Source organism: Cavia porcellus, unplaced genomic scaffold (assembly GCF_034190915.1).
Source record: "Cavia porcellus strain 051 isolate PalLab524CR breed Dunkin Hartley unplaced genomic scaffold, mCavPor4.1 scaffold_3, whole genome shotgun sequence".
Classification (NCBI taxonomy): domain Eukaryota; kingdom Metazoa; phylum Chordata; class Mammalia; order Rodentia; family Caviidae; genus Cavia; species Cavia porcellus.
Window position 1 is genome coordinate 62,367,579 of NW_026947486.1, and position 23,668 is coordinate 62,391,246.

At 36.3% G+C, this 23,668-nt stretch overlaps 1 protein-coding gene and 1 long non-coding RNA gene across 2 annotated transcripts in view; one reads left to right on the forward strand and one right to left on the reverse strand.

Moving 5' to 3' along the window:
• The window catches only part of LOC134475476 (uncharacterized), a 39,255-nt gene that overhangs the window by 8,559 nt on the left and 7,028 nt on the right, over positions 1 to 23,668 (forward strand). The window contains exons 2-3 of the long non-coding RNA XR_010046611.1: positions 12,203 to 12,261; positions 15,910 to 16,053. This is a non-coding gene — a long non-coding RNA (uncharacterized LOC134475476). The remainder of the gene's footprint in view (positions 1 to 12,202; positions 12,262 to 15,909; positions 16,054 to 23,668) is intronic.
• Positions 18,109 to 18,639, reverse strand: LOC100715606 (transcription elongation factor A protein-like 3). The gene has a single exon (XM_005008702.3). The coding sequence runs from the start codon at positions 18,637 to 18,639 to the stop codon at positions 18,118 to 18,120; it is 522 nt and encodes a 173-aa protein (XP_005008759.2). The 3' UTR covers positions 18,109 to 18,117.

Consider the following 23,668-nt stretch of genomic DNA (forward strand, 5'->3'; position numbering starts at 1 on the left):
GTTGTTTCAGAGCTGTTTTTTATTAGTACATGTTTACAGCACTTAATGATTTGCACTCATTGTGTGGAATTAGTACATATATATATATATATATATATATATATATATATATATAATATATCCCAATTCTTTTTTCCCTTTCTCCCAATCTCATTTTTACAAGCATCAGATTCATTTATTTATAAGTTCTTATGAAGGTAATTATCACACATAAAGATTAACAACTTGACTGATAAGCCAATGAATACATAAAACACAAGAAAATTAAAGTCGTTTCATTTTTAGATACATTGTCCACGTTTGATTATAATACTTTTTTTCTTTTTTTATCATCTGTCTTTTATTTTACACTTTATGTATTGAGTTTCTTATATAAGAGAAATTATGTGTTATTTGACTCTTTGTATCTGGTTTACTTCATTGAACATTATGGTCTCAAAGTGCATTCATTTTCCTACAAATGACTCAAATTTATCCTTCTTTATGATAAACTAGTACCCTACTGTATATAAATACCATATTTTCTTTGTCCATTTATCAGTTAATGGACATATAAATTGCTTCCAATATTTAGCTATTATAAATTGTGTTGTTATAAATATGAGTATGCATATATCACCATGGTATGAAGCCTTAAATCTTTCTAGAAGATATCTGGAAAGGAAGTAACTGGATCAAATTGAATTTCTAGTTTTAATTTTTGAGGAATTTCATATCAATTTCCACAGTGACTGTACAAGTTTACACTTCCACCAACAATGACAAAATGCTCCCACCACAGCCTTGCCAGCATTTGTTACCTATTAATTTCTTGCTGATAGACATTCTTTCTGGAGAAAAATGTAATTTTAGTGTTGTATTAATTTGCATTTCTCAGTAGGCTAGCATTGGTTTTTTTGGGGGGGGGTTGTCTTTTTCCTTTTTTATCGATACCGGGGATCAAACTCACAACTGCCTGCTTGCAAGGCAGGTGCTTATGCTGCTGAGCTAAATCCCCAGCCCCTTAGGCTAGCCCTGTTAAACATTCTTTTCATGTCTTTATTGACTACTCACACTTCTTCAGAAATATGCATTCACTTCAGTTGTCCATTTTTTGATTGAGTCTTTAAACTTGGGGGGAAATCTAATTTTCTTTTTGAGTTTTTAATATACTGTACATAGTAGTCCCTTGTCTGAAAAGTAGCTTGCAATTTTTTTTCCTATTCATTAGGTTGTCTCTTCTCTCTTGGTGATGTTTTTGTTTGTTGTCTGTGAAGAAGTTTTTAAATTTGATATGGTCTCACTTGTTCATATAGTACCATAATATAGTACCATAGAAACTCTAGAAATTGGGCAATGATATCTTCCAACTTCGTTGTTTTTCAAATGTTTGATTTTTCTAGTTCCTTTGATTTTTTTTCTGTTTTATAGCTGGAATGTTGATAGCTGAAAAAAATTGCTCTTATTTTTGTTGTAGTCAGGGACTGTGAGGAGAACAAGACAATACAAGATACATAATTTATACTATAGTTATAAAATGGTCACCCAAAGAATTAAATACAAGAAGTGCAGGAAATCTGTCCACACACTTATGACCTAGAGAATCCAGTAGAGGCCCTGGATTCCATGGCACTATTCTGTATGATACTAGTTGAAGACCTAAAGCCCATGACGATGCTGTTCACGAGTTCAACTAGAGGCCTAGAGCCTACTACAATGATTCATGTGAGTCTGTTTCATGGATCTGCACTGGTAAGGCCCAAAGGTCAGTGGTAGAAGCCAGAAAGTCAGTGCCAATGGGATGAAGGATCTTTGTCAGTAGGTTGAGGGTCTTGCACTGGAGTCAGGCAGCAACACCCAAAGTAAGAACCAGAGCTCCCCTGGAAAGTACCATGCCATCCTCAGCACCAATGAGTTCCCAAGCTCCTCCAACAATGAGAGCAGCAAAGTGCGTTTCAGGAAGCCAGCATGACAAGCTTCTCCTGGAGATTCAACAGCACACCATCACCCCCTCTGGAGCTAGGAAGTGATACACTTGAAGTAAGGAACAGAGCTCCCCTAAAGTGAACAGCAGCTATTCTAAGCAACAAGGTCCCAAGCTCCTTTGATGATAAGAACAGCCACGTTCATATCAGGAAAGTAGTTCAACAAGCTTTTCCAGGACAGCCCATGGCAACAGGAGAACCAATAGCACCAAACAACACTTCCTCTCCAGTTCTCCCTTTTATAATGCCAACAGTCCTCAGGTGCCCCCCCCATACCCAGCACCGCACTGATCCAGTTCAGCTGGTATTAAGTTGACCATCAGTTTTCAATCCACTACAATTTTCAGTGGAATATATAGCAAACTGAGGAGTCCTGATGTCTTAACAAGGATGATTTTGCCAGTTTATGAACAAAAAGTACGTTTCACTTTTAAATGATCTCATTTGATTTCTTCAGAGTTTCTAAGTAATCCATTTTTGTAACATATTTTTTAAAATTTCAAATGCCAATTGTTCATTTTTATATATAGAAATATAGTTCATCTTTTATTCCTCTGACTTTGCTATACTGTGACAGATCTAGAGTCTTGAATTTTTTTTTGTTTTGTTTTCTCCATAGACAATCATGTTGTCTGAGAATACAGGGAGTTTCATCTTTTCCCATTTGTAGGCTTCTTGCTTATTTTTCTTGCTCTATTTCATGAACTAGGACTTCTAAAAAATAATGAAAAATAAAATACATGTAGTACACTAAGTCTGCTGATGTACAAATTCAATACCTTTCCTATCAGAAAGCTATTTTTAAAGAATTGGACAAGTTGATTCTAAAATCCATATGTAATTAATTACAAGGAACTACAAATATTAAAGCAATATTCTAAACAAATAAAATGTTAGAAAAGTCAGGCTTCTGATTTTTAAAAAAACTTAACAAAGCTCAATAATCAAAACAGCTTAGTACTGTTAAAAAGATGGACATTTAGATTAATGGGACAGAAGTTAATCTGTAGGCCAATGAGGAGGAGTATTATTTTACCAATAATAAGCCTTTGCATCCTGAAACAGATTTCCTGTCTTTCCTTTTATTTATATCTTCACTTTCTTTCAATAGATTTTTGTGATTTTCAAGTTATAAATTTTGTACTTTTTGTTAAATTTGTACCTCAGTATTTTATACTTTTTGATATTATTGTAAATGAAACTTTTTCATATCTATTTTTCAGTTTGATCACTGATTCTGTATATAAATACCTTCTATCCTACATTATTAAAATTCTGTATTAATTTTAAGAGCTTGTTAGACTGTTATTTACTGTTTTCTGTATGCAGTATCATGTCAACTCCAAATAGAAATGGACTTTCTTTTACTTTAATCTGGATGCCCTTGCTTTCAATTTCTTAGCAAATTTAACTGTTAAGAACCTCAGTATAGTGTTGAATAGTGGGAAGTGCAGATATTCTTGCCTTTCATATTTTGTGGGAGAATAGTCAATGTCTCACCTCTAAGTATAATGTCAGCAGTGAGTTTTTTAGATGATCAGATGGTGGAACTTTCTATCTCTGGTTTGTTTCCTGTATTTTTATAAGAGAGGGTATCAAGTTTGTCAAATTCTTTTTCTATGTCTTTGGAGAGCCCTGATTAATTGCTTTAATTTTATTGAGATAATTTGACTGAAAGATTTTGTATATCTTTAAATTTTCTTTTTAATCTTCTGCCTCCTTTGTTTTTTTTTTCCTGCATGTAGACTATTGAACTCTCCAACTATTATGTTGAATTTTTTTTATTTTTTCCCTTTAATACTGTCAGTTTTTAATTCATACAACTTGGGGCTCTATTGTTAGTTGCATGTATGTGCAATATGGTTTTATCTTTTTGATGGATTGATCATCAAATGTTTTTTATGTCTAGTAACTTTTTTATTTTAAATTCTTTCATCTGATAATAGCATAGCTTATCTAACTTTCTTGCTGATGTTTCCATGGCATATATTTTTCATTCTTTTATTTTCAATCTATTTTTATCTTAAAATCAAAAGCATGTCTCCTATAGACAGAATATATTTGAGTTTTCTAAATCTGCTCTGACCATCTCAGCCTTTTGTTTGAATTATTTAATATTTGTCAATTAACATTACCATTGATAACATTGGATTCACATCTACTGATTTATCTTTTGTCTACATAGGACTCAAGTCTTTTTTCCCAAATTTCTCATATCAGGGCAGTAACTAAATATTTTTGATAAAGAATTTTAAATTCTGAAAACATTTTTCATTAATTCTGTCTTAATTACTTTTCTCTCATTGAGACAAAGTACCTGACGCCCAAAGTTAGGAAAGAAAGGCTTTATTTCTTACAGGTTGCAGGTTTCAGTCCATACTCGGTTGGCTCTAAGGCAAAATGACATGTCTGGGAGGCAGCAGTTCATGATGGCTGCAAACAGCAAGCACAAACAGCAAAAGAGGGAGAAAGTCACACCTTCTTCCTGACCTTATACTGTATGCTAGCTCCTCCCTGGGTACCTGTGGCACTCAGACCACCAATCCTAGTGCCAGACAATGAACCAGTCATGAATGCTAGATTCAGCCATGTCTATGATGGCATGAGGCTTGGGGGAGCCATTTGATATAAACCATAACAGTATCACTAAATCTATCTTCTTTATAGTTGCCCTATTATGGGAAACTTATATCCTAATGATTCAGAATGTACTTTAGATTTATACTAAATCAATTCCAGTGAGACACAGATGCCTTAATTTGTAAAGCTCTATCCTCTTTTCACATTTTTTTGTAATAACATTGCTTAGATACTACATCTATAAATGTTATTAATCCAAACATTGCTCTCATTGTTTTACATAATTTGATGTGTTATATAGAAGACATAAAAGAAAAGAAAAGAAATGTATGTTTACAGATTTCATTATATTTAACTTCTTATTCATCATTTCTGGTTCTTTCATTTCTTCCTGTGGATTCTAGTTACATCTAGATTCATTTTCTTAGTTCAATATAGCTTTGTTCTCATTAGTCTTCTTAGTGTTATGAACAAACATATTTGCATTCTCTTTGTTATAACCCCAACAAATCACTATAAACTTATAATTTTTAAATGACTTGCTATTGAAAATCATGAGATCTAATAAAAATGCATTTGTACTATCTTTTATAATTACATAATTACAATTGTTTGCTTTTCTTTTGGATTCCAGTTAGTATCCTACTGGATACTTAATTTTTTTTTTTATTTAAAGAAAAGGAAATGAAAAAAATACATGGAGATAAAAAAAAGGGTAGAAATAATACAAAATTACAGATAAACAAAAGGTAAGAAATTGCCGGTTGATAAGTTACACATTGTCATCTTCGAAATAGCTGTTCAGGTTATAGAATTAAAGTATTTAGAATGACATTCAAAAAGTGACCCTACAAACCATTCTGCTCTATGATCGAACAAAAGCTCAGTAATATGATTATCAGTCCTACACATTTGTTTTACATCTCAAAGAGGGTAAGATTAACCATATCAAAACAGAACAGAACATTTAAAAAAATAAAAAACGATTTAAAGAAATACAGATTTCAAAGCAAGTCCACTGGAGATCTTCATTATCTAACTGTCTCTAGCTTCTTACAAATAGTTGTCCCTATCTTCACCCACTTTATATACTTATTGCATATTATAGAATTAATCAAATCATTACAGGATGATGAAGTCTTTTTAGGTCCTCAAGTTCCAAATTAGGGAAGACAATAGCAACTACCATCGCATCTCTCATTCTCTTTGTGATAACCGTCCCCATCTCTGCATATGCTGAAGTTGAACTGAAGAAACCAGTCCAATGTCATTCTAATCAGCAAACAGTAGATTGCTAGAATTTATATTATAATGCTACAAAATAAGCCTCGGGTTTCTCAGCGTCTCTTCCTCAGAGTATTTGTTCCTTACATCTTGCATTATATAATCTGTTCCCGTAAATAATTTAAGAAAAAAAAAACCCATGTGTGAATTTCTACCTATATATCTATCCTCTCTGTATTATAGGGAAAACCAGGTCATAGCAAGACAGCAAAACAATTTCCTAGAAAAACATGCAATGGCTAAGACATATAAAACTACAATATAAATGATCTTCCGTAGCTACTATGTTTTCTCTTGTTATTTTCAATAGATTTGTCCACAACACTGGCTTATTATAGTTAAACATACTATCACCTATTTTTATAAAAACTTAACTTTGACTGCATTGTAGGATTTGAGAGCTGTTACTGATTCATACCAGTATGGATATCCTTTACATCTTGTCATGCTCAGAGTAGTTTCCTCTACTTTTAGGGTTGATTCTAACAAGCATACCAATTTCAAATAGAATCAGTCAAGGCCAACCAATAGTCTTATGATTCAGATACAATTAAGATCAGTCATAGTAAGACAATGTAAGTAATACAGGATTTCAGCCTAAGTCAATAGGAAAGTAAGGATAGTTACCATGGTATAACCTGCTATTTTTGGTTCTAGAGGTCTGTGTCCTCAAATCTGACATGAGTGGACAGACCAGAACAAATTAAATTCAATCTAAATATGGCACTGGTACTACTGTGTCTTTTAAATCGTTATACACCATTAGCAATGACCTTTGCTTTTTTTTAAATATAGTTTCAGAGCTGTCTATACTAAAGACTAGCTTACCGTCTCTGCCTCATGTCTGCTACTCCACTTTTCTGCTATGATTTGTCCACCTTATTCCCTCATTCCATTGTCTGCCCTGTTCACTGAGGCCTCTCTGCCACTGTTGCTGGAATCCTGATATCTCTTCCTCTCTTTCTCTGTAATGTCCTTCAGCGCTCTCTGTAGGGTTGGATTGGTGGCCACAAACTCCCACAGTTCCTCCTTGTCTTGAAAGTATCTTATTTCTTCATTAATTTTTAGAGAGAGTTTTGATGGATAGATGAACTTTGGTTGCATATTTTTTTCTTTCAGGACTTGGAATATTTCTCCCCACTCCCTTCTTGACTTAAGAGTTTGTGTTGATAAGTCTGCTGTTATTTTGATAGATTTCCCATTATAGGTAACCTGCATCTTTTCTCTGGCTGCTTTTAATATTCTGTTTTTTTGGTGGATTTCTGGGATCTCGATTATTATATGTCTAGGCGTAGATCTGTTTTGGTTGTAGGTCGCTGGTGTTCTGTATGCCTCTTTTATCTGGATATCATTTCTTTTTGCTATATATGGGAAATTTTGCTTTAATATATCTGTGAATATTTTTTGTATTTCATTTTTGGATGTTCCTGCTTCCTCACTCACATTCTTTATTCTTAGGTTATGTATCTTTTTGTCATCTTCCAGTTTTAGAATTGCTTCTTTCTGGTTCCTTGTTATTTTTAAGAGGCTTTTTCTTTCACATTCATATGCCCTAAATCTCTCTTCAAGTTTCAGAAGGCTGTCTTTAGTTTCTGTCAAGGCATTTTGCCAATGTTCAATGGAGTTTTTAGTTTCCTGATATTCTCTTTGGATCTGTTTCATGTATTCTAAGTTATGTTTAAATTCTTCTTCAGAAGTTTCTCTTTCTTTTCTGATTTCCTCAGTTCTTCCATCTGTGTTCTCTTGGGCGGGGCTTGTCATTTCTTTAATTAATCTCTTTATATCTTGCCTCACTTGGATCAGGAGTACAGCTTTAAATTCCTCTATGAGATCATGTAGGTACTTTTTAATTTCGGCTGATGCTGTGTCGAGTAGTGGATGGTTACTGTGCTTGTTCTCTTCAGTGTTTAGTTCTCCTGGGCTTATTTTCTCCTGTTGGGCAGCTGGAGATTTTTTTTTTTATCTCTTGTCATGTTTCTGGTTTCTTTCAGACTGTCCTGGAGTTCTCTGGCCCTCTCCGAATTGCTTAGGGCCTTTCAGGAGCGTGCTGGCTTGAGTTTTTGCTGTCCTCCCCAATTTACTGTTATCTGGGGTAGGCTGGGATGCAGGGGCGGTACAGGCTAGTCTCTAGCCTCTGTGCCAGTTAATTCATAAATTAGGCTGTACTTTCTGGTTGTCACTGAGTTGTGACTATTTTGTATCTGCTTATTGGGCCCCAAGCAGAGGCTTGGTTTAGCCCCAGTAGCTCCTGCCAGTTCTCTTTGTACCAGAAGCAGCTGAGTAATGTCACTATGGCTCAGGGTTCTGCCCAAATCCCAGCTGTTCTCTTCCAAACCTCTCTGTGACAGGAGCACCAGAATAGCAGATCTGCCCAAAACTAAGATGTCTCCCACTAAGTTCTCTGTGTGGAGCTGAAGCCAGCAAGTAATCAGGCTCTGCCAGGATTCAAGATGTCTTCCACCAGCCCTCCCTACAGGGGGACCTGGTGATGTCACCACACTGCAGTTTCTGCCACCAGGCTAAAATGTCTGCACCAGACTCTGTGTTATTGATTTCCCCATGGTGGCGGGCCAGCTGTTCTCTGGCCAACCCCAGCAGCCGCGGGGTTCCCAGTACTCACCAGAGTCCGGTGCAGGTCCTCATTCCGGGACCACCGCACACCAAGCTGCCCACCTTTCCCGCACTCCCTGCACAGCGCGGAACGGTGCACAGCGTGTGCTCCCGGCACAGCGCGGAATGGTCAGATATCTGTGCACCGTTTAGATTTGAAACGCCAGAGCTTTGTACTTCCCCTCTGGTGCAACGGTGCAGTCCTGGCTGCTACTTGGAGTCCCGGCCTGGGTCTCAGTTTCCCGCAGTCCCCAAAAGCAACTCAGCTTTTCCTGCTGGGTCCACAGGTCAGTTTGTTGATTTAAAGGCGCGGGATTTGCAGCCTCCCGTTATCAGCGTTCACGGTATCAGCACAACTTTAAATCCTCCAGCTGTACTGTCTTGGTTAATAAGAATCGCTATCAATTTGTCTGGCCCTCTCCATGTCATCATTTTTTAGCTTCTAGTATGAATTCTCCGGAGAGACTCTTCGCTTGATCCCCTAGCAAGCCGCCATTTTGACCCAAGTCCAATACTTAATTTTTTTTTAGTCTGAAAAACTTCTATTGTTATTTCTTATATATGAAAACGCTATTAAAACATTATTTCAACTTTTGTTTGAGAATGTGCTTATTTTTGTTTCATTTTTAAAACAACTTTAGTAAATATAGGTTCTTTATTTACAGTTTATCTTTGATACTTTGAATATTTCATTCTCCTTTTTACTGGCGTTTGTTGCTTTTTTGATAAGTTAGCTATTAATCTTACTCATGTAAGTGATAAGTACTTTCTTGGTGCCTTCAGTGTTTTCTCCATGTCTTTGTTTTTCATCTTTTTTTACTACTATGTGTCTGCCCATGAATTTCTTTGCATTTATCTTTCTTGAAGTCCATTAGGATATATATATATATATATATATATATATATATATATATATGAATCTTTAAATCAAATTTGAAAAGCTTTCACACATTACAACTTTGACTATCTTTATGCTTTTTTCTCTCTCTTCTTTTTGTATTAGGTTCATATATGTGTAATTAATGATGTTCCAAATTTCTCTGACATTCTAATTATTTTTCTTTACTTTTCTATTCTTCAGATTGTATAAAAGCTCTTATTCTAACAATTTACATCTTTTACTTTGTGAACGCTCCAATCTATTGGGTCTGGACCTAGATTCTCAATCTCACAAATGAGTGTACAGTTAAGGCTTAAATAAAATAAGGCAGGTGGTATGATTTTAGGGCTCCAGGAGAATTAAAACCCTTTAGTTGAGTTCAAGATTCTGGGGGCTAAGACAAAGACTTCTCTAGACCACCCATATTTATTAGGTCCCAAACAAAGGGCAAGGAAACTGAGGAAAGCTCAGGGAAATGAGCAGGACCTTGGGAATCATTTTAAAGACTTCTTCAAATAGTAAATTATGCCAATTTATGAGAACCATCTTATCTCCAGGATGACACTAATGGTAGAAGTGAGACTGCAGGAGTGAGATTCCTTCAGCTGCAGTCTCTATTTACTTAATTAGTGTTGGAGCCAAGGTATCCTCAGCTGTAGCCCTATCTTGCCCTTTGAGGTATCTATCTCTGGCCTCATGGGCCACTACAGGCCTCAGCCGGAGAGGTTCACTTACTATGAATCAGCTCCCATCCACCAAGCAACAGGCCGAGGCCTAGGATAGACTCACAGATAAACATAGAAAGCCAATTAGTTAATTTTAAATCCTGCTCAGAGCTGCTTTATAGTGGTTTCCAACACCAATCACTGTTGAGTTCTATCTAATGTTTCATGTCAGTTTTATACTTTGTAGAATTTCCATTTGGTTTTTTTCCTTAACATCTGCCTCTTTATAATGGTATTTTTCTATTTGATGTAACAATGTAATCATGCCAAGCTTTAATTCATTAATTGCAGGGTTTAAATAATTCTTAGGATAAATTATGATTGCTACTTTGAAGACTTTGTTAAGTTAAATACTTTCACACACAGCTTCTGTTGTCTGCTCATTTCCCCAAATATAGGCTATACAATCCTGTTTCTTTGCATTTTATGTGATACAGAAAATATTAGATAATGTATTTTAGCAATGAATACTATTTATTTATTATGAGGCCTGTTATTATTATATGCTTACTTGTTTTGATTTTGATTGGATCACTTTAATAATGGTCATTTGCTCATCCCTGCTGTGTAAAATCTCTTACTTTGCTCCCCAAAGGGTACTCCTCTTGGGTATGTCCATAGTGAATTTGTGTTTTTGAGATCTTATTTTTGACCGTTTGGCTATCTCAAAATACCTGTTTATTAAGCTCCACTAATAGTAGTTTTATCACTTTATTGTTTTCCACAACATACTTAGACATAGAATTCTTGGAAGGTTTGCAGATTTTTGAAATTATAACAGTACTCTTTTTTAGAGGTAAATTTTAAGGTTGCTGTTTGAGATTTTCTTTGACTTCAGGAGGACTCAGTTTAGCTGTTTAATCCCCTATATTTTCTCTGCTAAGCTATTTGGCATAACATTTAGCTTGCATCCCTAATAAATCTGCTGATAATTCTATGTTGCTTTTACAACAACATCCATATTTTACAGCACCACTAGCTTTCAACTGCTCTCACTGAGTAGGGAACAAATTCTGAAGAGAATTTGAGATTTGGATGTCTATGTTTTAAAGCCTGCCTCTCCTTTGGAAAAATGTCTGATCCAAGGCTCTGGAACTAGGAATGGTTACAAAGATGCAATTCTCACTGAGTGATTCTCCTGCAACTCAGCACTTGACTGAATGTGGCCATTACTTTCATGTATTCTCAGTTTACCTCTCCCAGGACATAGGTGGGTAGTATTTTCAGTATTCTCTGCTATAGGTAAAGCCTGTTTCTAATGATTAGGGGCTGGCAGAAGAAAGTGTCCACCTGTAAGGTACACTCACTCAGAATACAACATCTGTAGCAGATAGTTCACCATGGGATGAAAAGTTCTCAACAGTCTCTATGAAAGTTCTGGAAGTAACTAGTATCTTCTGGAAAGATACTATGATCTTTCAAGAGTAAAGCAGAGGGAGTGAGGGAGAGGGGAAGAGGTGAGATAAAAAGAGAAGAGAAGAGAGGAGAGGAGAAGAGAGAAGAGGAAAGGAGAGGAAAAGAGAAGAGAAAAGAAGACAAGACAAGAGAAGACAGAGAGAGACCTCTGTTCTTAATTGTACCCTGCTGGAGTGATGTCATCATGCTGAGCTTGTAGGGAGAAGGGAATGACAGAATCTTGGTTCTACTGCCATAGATTTTCATTGCTATTATTTTTAGAATTTCTTGAAGAAATATTTCGTTTACTAGGTGTCCTTAGGACTCCTTCCAAAAACATTAAATGGTTGTATTTTTAAGGCAGATTTTGCCAGTTTCACTAAGGAGTAGATCCTCAAAAATTCTCATGTTGCTATTCTAGAAGTGAAACATTGATCATAATTATTTAAAATTTTGTGTCTGATAGCTACATGATCTCTGTCATCATACTCTGCTTCTGATAATTACTTTGTCTGTTTAAAATAGATTGTTTTCTTGTATGTTTTTATTTCTCATAATCTTATTTGAAATCTGAATGTGTAAAAGACAAAAGTTACCTGACTTTTATTGTGGAGATTTACTTAATCAGAAGTGCTGAATTTGTTGTTTTCTTCTCATGTGGCTTTAAGTCTATCCATTTGTATTTGTATCTTTCCTTTGTGTTACTTCTCAAAAAATATTTGTCTCTTCCTATCCTCTGCTTATATATTATTTTTCAATTTTAGTGTGGTACAGGAGACCAGGAAGGGTATTTTCCAGTGTCCTGGAAGAGCCTTCATCTTAGGTAAGCACAGAGATTCTCAACTTTAGAGATATGACCTTCACATTTAGTCATGTCCCTTCCTCTTCCAGATGTAACAATGAGGCTAGAACACATGAATGTTCTCTTACCTTCATAAGCTTTTGTTTTCCTGTTTCCTTTTTTGTCCTCTCTGTTAATTAAGACTTTTTTTTTACTAGGGGAGATAGAGGAGATGCACCCAGTTGGAATTTTAGCAGCACTTGCTCTTTTCCTCTCCTAGCTGACACTGTGGGGCAAGTGTTTTCAGATTCTTATTCTTCGTCTCAGGAAACACCTAATGTCTGTGGCCCTCAAAGACTTCACCTAATTTCACAATAACCATCACTCAGCCTTTAGAAATCCATTAAAAATTTATAGCTCAATTTTCTTTTCTTTTTGTACTGGGGATTGAACTCAAGACTTCATGCTTGCAAGGCTGGTGCTTATGGCACTGAGCTAAATCCACAGTCTTATAGCTCAATTTTCTTATTGGCCTATATGATATTTGGTAGTATCTGTTCCATGTAGGCAAATATTTAAGGATTATTTCTCCATCCAGAAGTTTTCTTTCTAAATTTTGGGATAAGTATTTACCCTGTGATAACATTTCTATGATGGTTTTAAAACTTCTAAGGAAGTTTTTTGCTGTTTTTCCATTTGTTCCTGTTGTAAACACATAGCATTCTTTTTAACTCTCCATTTAGAGCTAAAATTGGAATTATCCTGCTCATTTTACAATTTAAATGTTGTATTCATCTTAAAGCCCTCTTTATTGGCACATATTCTTTTTTTTCCTACTGTTTTACAAGATAAAATAAATTGAGTACTATTCTGAAGAAATTTTTGGCCCTTATCCTTAAAGAATTTCTTATGTTTGGGAGGGGAATGAGGGAGAAGTAAATATAACTTGTTTCATCCTCTTGCTTAGCAAAAATGGTCATTGTTTATTGACTCAACATAAATGAATGGTACATACAGTAGTCTCCAATGACAAGAGATCTCTTCATTATTAGTCACAAAACTTTCCATTTTTACCTTTTTCTAAAGAGGAGAAGATATGCTGTCAGAGTATTGTAGGAGACTTTTGTAGGGGTTGAAATAAAACTCTATAGCATAAAAATGTCCTTGTCAGAGCCAGTCTCAATGTTTTTTCCAGATTATTTCAGGTAAAAGTATAAAGGTTGAACCCTTCTCTTAGAGCCTAGAGAAACTATTTCCTAGCAATTATGGTAGAGATTCAGGTGAGAAAATAACCCACCTTGATCAGATTTCCAAAAGGTCCTGTGTTGTTTATGCGTCCATTTTAGTATTTTTATGGAGAATTTAATTCTCTGTCTGCTGGGTGCAGTGCTCCTGATTTTCAAGGCAGCTCAGGCCCAAAAGTTAAAGAGACCTTTGGCAAGAGAAGCTTGCCTATATGAACATGCAGTCTTACAACTGTCAAGAAGTATCACCATCTGTGTTAACACTCACATTTGCTACAAACACAGCTCACAGTTTGGGAACCAATGCAGTCAAGCTATAAATTGGTGTGAAAATACTTTTTGAAGGCCTTGATGATGGAAGAAGCAACTCATTGTGTCATTGTTCTTTATCAATGAATAAACTGTTCCAATTTTCTCACATCTACATGATTAATTATACTGTAAAGCAAAGATAAAATTCTAATTCTTATGTTTAAAAAAAAAGGAAACAGATTAACTGTTATTGTATGAGAGCCAAATGTATCCAGATTTCACTCTATGTTCTTCCCCTTACCAATAGGTAATATTTCATAAATTAGTTATCTTCTTTGCACCTCAGTTCAATCACCTATATCAATAGCATAATAACACTGCTCTCAGAATTGCTTGTCAGAACTAAACAAACTAAGAATATGAACAAGTAGGATACATACTCAAATAATATGTCATTCTTAGAATACAGTGTAAAAAACAATTCTGTGGTCTCGAGGGACTCTTTTTCTCTGTAGCAGTAACAACACCATATTCTGAATTCTTGAGAGATCACAGGACACAGTGCTTCTCTGTCCCCAATCTTCACAAAGCTTGAGAAATAAACTCTGAGGTTTTGGGATGGTTAAGTACTCTAGTGTAAGTTTAGTCTATGCCTCCCAAAATATACACAATGTTCCTCACAGTTCAGTAACAGGCATTGTGATGCCTAGTAAAACACACATCATACATGGCAAAGCTAATTTGGGGAGAGTGCAGAAAATAGATACTGTAGATTATGTGGTGTTATGATTCAAGTGTCTCCCAAAGGCCCATGTGCTAAGACTTGGTCAGCAGTCTATGTCACTACTTGAAGGTGGTGGAACATTTAAAAGATGAGGTCTAGTGGTAGTTAGAGAAAGTTAGATCACTGGCACCTTCTTGTTGGAGGAGAGAAGACCCTGGCACATTTTCTTTGTTTCCTGGTTGCCATGAGGTAAGCATTTTCTCTACCACATTCTTCTTGCCATTATGTATTATGTCACCATAGGCCCAAGGGCAGCAGGGCCAAGTTACCTTGGACTGAAGTGTCTGAAACCGTAAGCCAACATAAACTATTCTCCTTTTATCTCAGCTATTTTTTTACAGCAACAGAAAGCTAATTAACATACATGGTAAGGAAGAATTACTCCATTATCATATCAGAAGCTCAATAGATATGACTAGGATTGATATGTTAGGAAATAACAGTTGCAAGTTATGTCTCTAATGAGTGTATTGTGTCCATACTAAAAAAAAGAACACTTAAAACTGAATAATAAAACAATCCAATTTTAAAATAAATAAAACAATATACATTTTCCATGGGAGTTATACAGAAGTCAATAAAAATATGAAAAGACTCTAAACATCATTAGGGGATTGCAAATCAAAACCATGATTAGATGTTACATTATACCCACTAAGATCAAAACTACTGTTAATAATAAGTACTGGAAATGATCTGGAGAAATTGGAAACCTCATACATGACTGCTGGATTGTCAAATGTCACATTTGCTTTTGAAACAGTTGGCAGTTCCTCAAAATTTAAACATAGAATTATCATGAAATTCACAAATTCCACTACTAGCTAAATACTCAAAAATATTGAAAAAATGTTTGCTCATAAAATTTGTACAGAAATGTTTAGTAAAGATACATATTACTACAGCACAGATGAACCTTGAAAGCATAATGGCAAGTGAAACAAAATAGACATTTGTATAATTCCACTTGTATGAAGTGGGAAAGTTCACAAGAGAAAATGTAAGTGAGAGCTTTCCAGGTGCTAGGGGCATAGGGTTTCTTTTTAATGTCAAGAAAATATCTATTTTTTTTTTCTGTTTTGCTTTTTAAAATAAAAAGAAAACTAAAGAAAGAAATATAGAGATAAATAACCAGAAAGAGCCAAACATATATATATACATGGTAGTATCTTCTATGGAGTGGAAATATTGAGTGCCAATGAAGAGTGCATTTTTTAAATAACCAACTCTTTACACTGTTGTATTTAAAAATTTTGTACATGTCATTTGTGGACTGTTGGGGGAGAGAACAAGGCTTCACCAAGAAGCAAGCCCTTCATGCAAACCAGTGCCATGAACAGGCTGCCGCCAGTGGGAGGACAGCCAAACCCAAGCCTTTGCCCATGAGTCACTGCTATTTGTGAACTGCAGGTGAAGAGAACAAGGACTCACCAAGAAGCAAGCCCTCCATGAAAACCAGCACCATGCGTGGGTCGCCAAAAGCAGGGGGACAGCCAGACCCTGGCCCCTTCTAGCGTATGAGCAAACAAGAAGAGCCAATCCTCTCACCCATCTGTAAGTGACTGGCTGATCCAAAGAAATACAGTCTGGCATGGTAGCTATTAAGGTGAAATGCAATTTGATGCTTGTGTTGTTCTGTTGTTTCACTGACCTTGCAGGTCAAGGGCCAGTGGTCTGATCACCTATTCAGAGGATAATGGTACACAGTGTGGCATCTATGTGGGATCTCCTTCTGAAGGTGGTAGCCATGTTTAATTCCCTATTATCTTATTTTGAAGACGTATCATTTTTATTCTGTTGGGTAGGGTTTTGTTCTATTTTATTTTGTTGGATTTTGTTATATCTGATGGCATGAGCAGCTGTTTCAAAGATAGCAAGATGTATTATGGTAGCCATTTTAGATTAACTATTGTCTTGTTTCGAAGTCCTTTATTGCATTCATTGTTTTGCTTTTATTGGTTTTATTCTGCTCTGTTCTGTCCTGTCTGAGTTTCACTATGTCTGAAGGTGTCTACAGCTATTTTGAAGACAACATGAGTCAATACGGTAACTATTATTGATTTTATATTATTTTGAAATTCTGTATCATTTACACTAGTTTGTTTTGATTGGTTTTATTTTCCTTAGCTTTATCCTCTTCAAAATACAAAAAAATGTGCATATATCTATGGTAAAAATTAAAATGAACTAAAAGTGAAAGATACACACATATATTTTGGAGATAAATCAGAAGAAATTGAATCTGATGTAGAAACCAGGATTCTGCATTTTCAATGTGATAGCTAGGATTTTGACACAAGTAGTCTGTTAATAAGCCAGCAAACTTTGGAAATCACGACAATATTTAATATTAAGATCATTTAGCAATGGATTTGTCATAATTCCTTTCCTTCTGTGCTCCTTTTGTAGTGAAAAGTTTCCATTGTTGACTGAACAACTAATAAATTTATTTTTTAAATTTCTATTATGTTCTGTGGAGTAGCAAAGAAAGATACTGTTTTTGTTTTGAAAAGGGCCAAGTGAAATGGAGCAATTATAGTCTGATAAACATCAGTTATGATTTTGAAAAGCATTTTTTCCATATCTCATGTCAGGGTTAATGTAAATATAAAATTGTAACAAGGACATTCTCGTTGATTCAGAAGGTAATGTAATAAAAAATGGTTTTGTTACCTTCAGCTTTCCAGTCCTTCAGCAGCAGTGGGGACCTTAGGCAGTTAGAGGGCCCTATTCAGCAATACTCAGCATATGTGGCATTTCCTGTGGGGAGGGTGGCACCCACCTGTCACTTTCTTGGACCCATTGCTGGGCACGGATGAGATGTCCCTCAATTCTCAAGTTTCTGATCCAGTACTGCTAACGTAAAGGAGATAGTAGGAGCCAGCTCAATCAAATTCTTGCATTTGGTGTTACCATCTGGTCTACTTCATAGGCTTGGGAGGTAAATTTTGTTCCCAGTTCAGAGATGATGGGGATGATTGTTCCTTTATAGCAATGAATCTGTAAGAACTATCAGGTTGATTCCATCCACTTCCACAGAGTCTCAGAGGGAATGTGAGTTTTACCTAACATTTTGTATTCTTACAGGAATTTTAAGTCTCTCCTCTGCCTTCATAAGCCCAATTAAGTTCTTTTGATTGCCTAGTATGTTCTACTTTCCTATTTTGTTTATATTCTATTTCATTTCTGATAAAAATAATCTGTTCTTCATGGGGAAAAAGTATAGATGACAAAAGGAATAATCTCTTCTATTCCAACCCAGAGAAAATCACTATTTTCTTTGGCCTACTCAGTTGCATGGTATTCATTTTGTATAGATATATTATGTAGCTACATTTTTAAAGAAAATAAATATATGGTTCTGGAAACTGTATTTTATTGTCATTTTACAATGTACCATGAATATATCTTTCACACACATGGGTGAAAAATCAGTAGTAAATATAATGCTGTACTTTGGTCAAAAGGCTAGCATCAGATTAAAGCATGTAGTCAGGCAAATGCCTGCCTGGGAAAGCAAAGTTGGCAATATTTCTATTAGAGAAATTATCACTTGAAATCAAAACCATTAACACTATGGAAGGTGTTCTAAGTCTTTCTGACCCCTACTCTTGCCCCTCACTGCCCTGATGCTCCTTGGGCTCCTTGAGGGTACACATCCAGCAGCTCTCTTTGCATCTTCTGTTTTGCCCTTAGTTCTTCTTGAGCCCTTGAAACATCTATAGTACACTGTGTCATTATTTCCTCACTACTCAAATATCTGTCCTGTAAATTCTTCTTGGAGAAATCTTCAGTGCCCCTATCCATTTTTCTTTTTGCTTTCCTGGGCACATAATCTTCTGCATGGTGCTTTCCAGTGGGCTGCCACACACAACTTGGCTGTACTTGGGATTTTGATGTGCCTTCACCTGATGTCTCATTCTTGGACTTACCCTGTATTTGTAGCTTGCCCTCATCTTCCACTTGTCCCTCTACAATTGGCTGTCGTTCACCGTCCAGCTTCCCATCATGTACTAGCTTCCCCTCTAAGTCTAGTTTTGCTTCCTCTTTTGTCTTTGCTTCATCTTCACGCTCTATCTTGTCTTCTGCCTTTCCCTTATTTTCTGGCTTTCCTTTGTTTTCTGTGTGGAACTTTTCCATGTGGAGATTTTCCTTTTTTTGCCTGTTTTAGGAGAAAAAGAGGCGACACAGAATACTAATGGCCTAGGGAGTAGAACAAGTTCCTGGCAATACTTGCCTTTCTTGACCTAGGGTTCTCCTGACTCTATCCCCCCTTTCAGTCACAGTCCCAAACTTACATGGTTTCTATTCCTTCCAACTTCACATATATTTATGCAAGTAAACTTTGAAAAGAACAAAAATAAAATCCTCTACAGGTGATTCTTCCTGTGGTTAAAGGGATGTGCTAAGAAATGTGTAGGAGCAGATTGATTCAGAAATTTCCCTGTGGCCTTGACTGTGCCTATATCAGTTTTAACTGAGTAGTTCCAATATACAAACCTGCATTACCCTCCCCTTTTTAAGACTTATGAGTCTGCAGACAATAGAAAAATGGCAAATTATCAGGTTTTAAGGCTGCTTGTTTTCTGCAAGGGACATCAAACATTCTCTCCTCTATCCTCCCAGCTTTGCAGCACCATGTTCCCCTAAGGCAGTGAGGGCAAATCTTTTGGGACTTTTAGTGATAAGAAGTTTCTCATCACTGCCCTAGGGTCTTTAATAGGGAGAATTTGAGGAGGGGTGACAGGTGCAGAAGGTGCCTTCTCCAACTTCTGCTCTGATTTAAGTCAGTCCTCCTCCCCATGGTCCTGTGGCAGTTACCTTCTCCCCCTGACTTGCACTGAAACTAGCTAACTCTTTTTTTCTTGTCTGGCTGATGCTTACAACCACAAAACGGAGGACCTGCAGAGAGACAGGAGGCATTCGGTGAATGCAGGAGTGTGAAAGCCAGTGACTGGCAACTGGAACAAAGATTCTTTTCAAACTATTTGTCAAAGTCCTACTACCCTCTTGTCCTTCCCTTCACTTTCTTTGATTTATCGCACAGCTCTTATCTAAGAGCCTCCTGTTTCCTTTTACTGGGCACCAGAAGAGAGCATTTATTTCCAAAGTGCTACTGTGTGTCTGAATTTTCTCCTAAATTCTGTCTTCTTTTGTTGCACCAAAATGAATGGAATTCCAGACCATGCCTCTCAGAAGTCAGATTTTGCTACATGCAGGAGGAAGCATTTCAACTCCTACACTGCAAAGGATCCAGATAACACAAAACCCAGCACTTTGCTGAAAATGGAGATGACGGAGGCAGGAAGCAGGGTAGAAATGGTCAGAGCACTCCTGTCACTCCCTCTCTGTCCATAAACGTAGAAAGACTATATTTTCCTGCAATAAGAGACAAATTAAGCCCAAACTCAAAAACCTTTTGGGTCCATGCTATCTCTTGAATCTTCTCTATTTCAGAAACCAGTCCTTTTTAATAAGGACCTAGTCTCCAGACCAAACCTGTTGTCCCTTCCTCTGCAGCACCTAGTCTTCTACTCATCCAACTGAGGCTCCCTGAGCCACCACTTTCAGCTCCAAAATGGATAGAGAATGGAGAAGAAACAAAAACTCAAGGCCAGACTGGTTGTAGGGTCGGACTTGCTAGGGATCACAGCTTCCACCCTGAAAGGATTACTTTTTCTATTGAGCTACCTTTGATGAAGGAGGATTTCATTTGGGACTCATTCTTTCCCTTTGATCTCTCTCAGACCCCTCTCCCCTTTTTGATCACCTCTCGGTTTCTTGTACTAAGTGGTGGCATTTGGAAAGGAGTAGAGAGTCTCTTAGACTCCTGCAGCTGAGGATTTCCATGAAGCCTGGAGAAATGATAGCTGTGGAAAGTACATCCATAGACCTATGTGCTCTGTAATTTTTCACAGTGCCTGGGTGAAAGTTTCTCTGGACTCTATCTGCCACCTCCCACTTGATAGGGGACACATCCTGATGGGTATCTCAACATTGGTATCTTCACCACTAAGACAACTAGAAGGGGCCTAGCCAAGTTACATTGTTTCTGCCTACCGTGCTATACTCACGCTGATGCCCCTCAGTCAGTGCCTAATCAACTTTGACATACTGACCATAATAATTGACCTAGACAAGATGTTATCAACTATCATAGTCTATAGATCACCCAAAATAGTATGCAAGGTTTCATATATTAAGAAAGTAGTAGTATATATTCGCTTTTGTAGGAAGGGAATGTGTATCAGTGGCGGTGAAACTATGGCATGCATGCCGTAGCAGGCCATTGGTATCACTGAAAGCTCTAAAAGGTTTGTCATCTCTGATGCATACCTATGAATTTAAGAAAAACTGATATATAAGCAAGTTGGCAAAGTGAGAAAGGAGAAATTATGAGGGATAGAAAAAGACAGGAGGAATGAGATGAAGAGAGCGAGAAACAAATACAAGCTTAGCCATGTTAAAGGGAACTCCCTTATTCTTTCAGTTAAGGCATTATTACTCTCTGAATCCTCTGAAATTATGTTCCTCTGTGTGTGTGTGTGTGTGTGTGTGTGTGTGTGTGTGTGTGTGGTGAAAGGGTAGGATATATAAATTTATTCAGTGCATATATTTTGCAGTCATGAAATGCTCAGAGATATACAATATATACAAGATGAAGACTATTGAACATAATTTTGGCATGTGGAACAGCAAAGTTAGGGAGAGTCACCCTGAATGTGAACCATACCATCCATTCTAGTAGGGGTCCAGATAGGGAAATAAAAAGCAGCAGATAAAGAAAGGTCCTGTATATGGGTCTTGGTCCCTCTCACTGCCTCTATTTACTGGCTGCCATAACGTGAGCAGCTCTGCTCCATCATGCCCTTCTGCTATGATGTTTCTGCCTTGCCACAGGCCTAAAAACAATGTAGGCAGCTGACCATGGGCTGGAAACTCTGCTCTATTTCATATAAGTACAACAATCCAATATACGATTTTTGTGTGTGAGTTCCTTTACTTTAAATATTATTTTCAGTGTATATTATAGTCACATTGTAGCATTACTGTTGTAATATATATTTACTTTCGTTTTATATCTGGATAATATTTAATTGAATACACATCCTACATTTTGTTTATTCATTCAAAAGTTAATAAATACGTATCTGGGTTGTTGTTACTTTTTGAACGTTGCTTTTTTTTGTTTGTTTTTGTCTTTTTCTGCTGCCATAAATATTCATATATAGAGCTGTAGCTGTATCTCTTAGGTAGAGCACTCACCTAGCACATGTAAGGTTCTAGGTTCAGTTCCCCAGGACTGAAAAAAATATTCATGTATAAGTTAGATTTCTTGCTTTTTTTTTTTTTAAGATAGGGTCTCATTATGCAGCCCTCACTAGTGTTGGACTTACTATGTAGTCCAGATTGGCCTTGAACTTGTGATCCTCATGGCTCCTGAGTGCTGGGATTATAAGAATGTACCACTATGCCCAGCTTCATATATAAATTTTTGTGATGGTGCATGTTTTTTTTTTTTCCTGATTATAAAACTGATATATTTAAATTTTCAGTGACTCACCAAAGTATTCCACAGTAGCAGCAATATTTAAGCTTCCTACCAACAGTATATAATGGTTATAGTTTTAAATAGTCTTGCAAATAATGGTTAACTTCCAAATTTTTTTATATTTATCATCCTCTTGTTTGAGAGATCGCTTTTGATTTGTACTTCTCTAGTTACTAATGATATTGAGCAACTTTCAGTGTGATTTCTGTATATTTGTACGTCTTCATTGAAGAAATATCTTTTCTAATATTCTGTCCATTTCTTAATTTGTATCATTCTGTTGTTGAAAGAGGAAAGTCAGAATTCTGTTACTTGTAGTTCCAAACTAACAACTACCAGATAGGACCTCACAAAGGCTTGCATGTGAGTAACAATAAATCGTGTTATAAAGATTTGTGTATGTATGGCAAAGTGGGGGTGGGGTTAGCTAGATTTAATTAGATATCTGTGCATTGACTAATTTCTGAGCCTCCAAGTGTGGTCTATGTCATACACTGTGAACATTTAATAAGGGAAGTAGGTAGAATATGGAGTTAAAGCAAATATCCAAGAAAGAGAACTGACAGCCCTCTCCCTAGAGTCTCAAAATTGCATCAAGACCCAATCAATATAAAATAAATATTGCAGTTGTCCCATTGATGCTTTCACATCCATTTTGAGCTCAATTATTTTGAGTACTTGACAGACACAAAGAGCAGAGAAGACTTCCAAATGTTTGGACATAAGTTGTTACAATAGCAGAGAAAATGTTTTATTATAAGAACTAAAAAATGAAAATTAGGAATCCTTGTAGGCTAACTATAGCCTATTTCTTTATGTGGCAATATTAAGAACAGATATGTAAAACTTTCAAGATCTTTAACAGTATCCTTGGTGAAGTTATCAAGTATGTTGTAAATAGAATTCCATATATTTTATGATAATAGTATTTTGATAGATTTATTGGGTAGAGGTTAAAAGTTTAATAATTGCCTTAGTAGAGGGTATAAGCTAATAACTTAGCTCATGTAAAAGTTCATGGCATTTATAAAGGTATAGTTGTGGTTATGATTGCAGATACTGGGCAGAAAGTAAAGGTAGACATTTGGAAGTAGAGAGTAGTAAAAATTGCAGGGGAATAGAAAACCCCTTCCCAGGCAACTGATGAATTGTCTAACAGGTAGTTACTTCCTGAGTAAAAAGCAAGTCATCACTAATTTTTATAATGACACCAATAATAATAAATTCTGCCAGATTTCCTTTTAGGGTTACAAATATAGAATTGTATGAATACAAATACCATAAGTTAAGTAAACAAAGAGCTCAGGAAACAGTAGAATGTCTAATATTAGCCAGGTGTGGTTGCCTGTGCCTAATGTATCAGCTTCTCAAGAGACTGAGGCAGGAGGACTACAAGTTCAAGGTTAGTCCCAGAAAGTTAGACCTTGACTCAAAATAAAATACAGTGCTAAATATCTCAGATATAGAGTTCTTGCCTAGAATGCACAGAGACATGGGTTCAATTCCCAGTGTTGAAAAAACGCCTAATAACAAAGAAAGAAAAGCAATAAATGTCCTATGTCCAACTTATCATCATTTTTGGGAAGGCAGGACATAGGTATAACCAAGGTGAAGGTC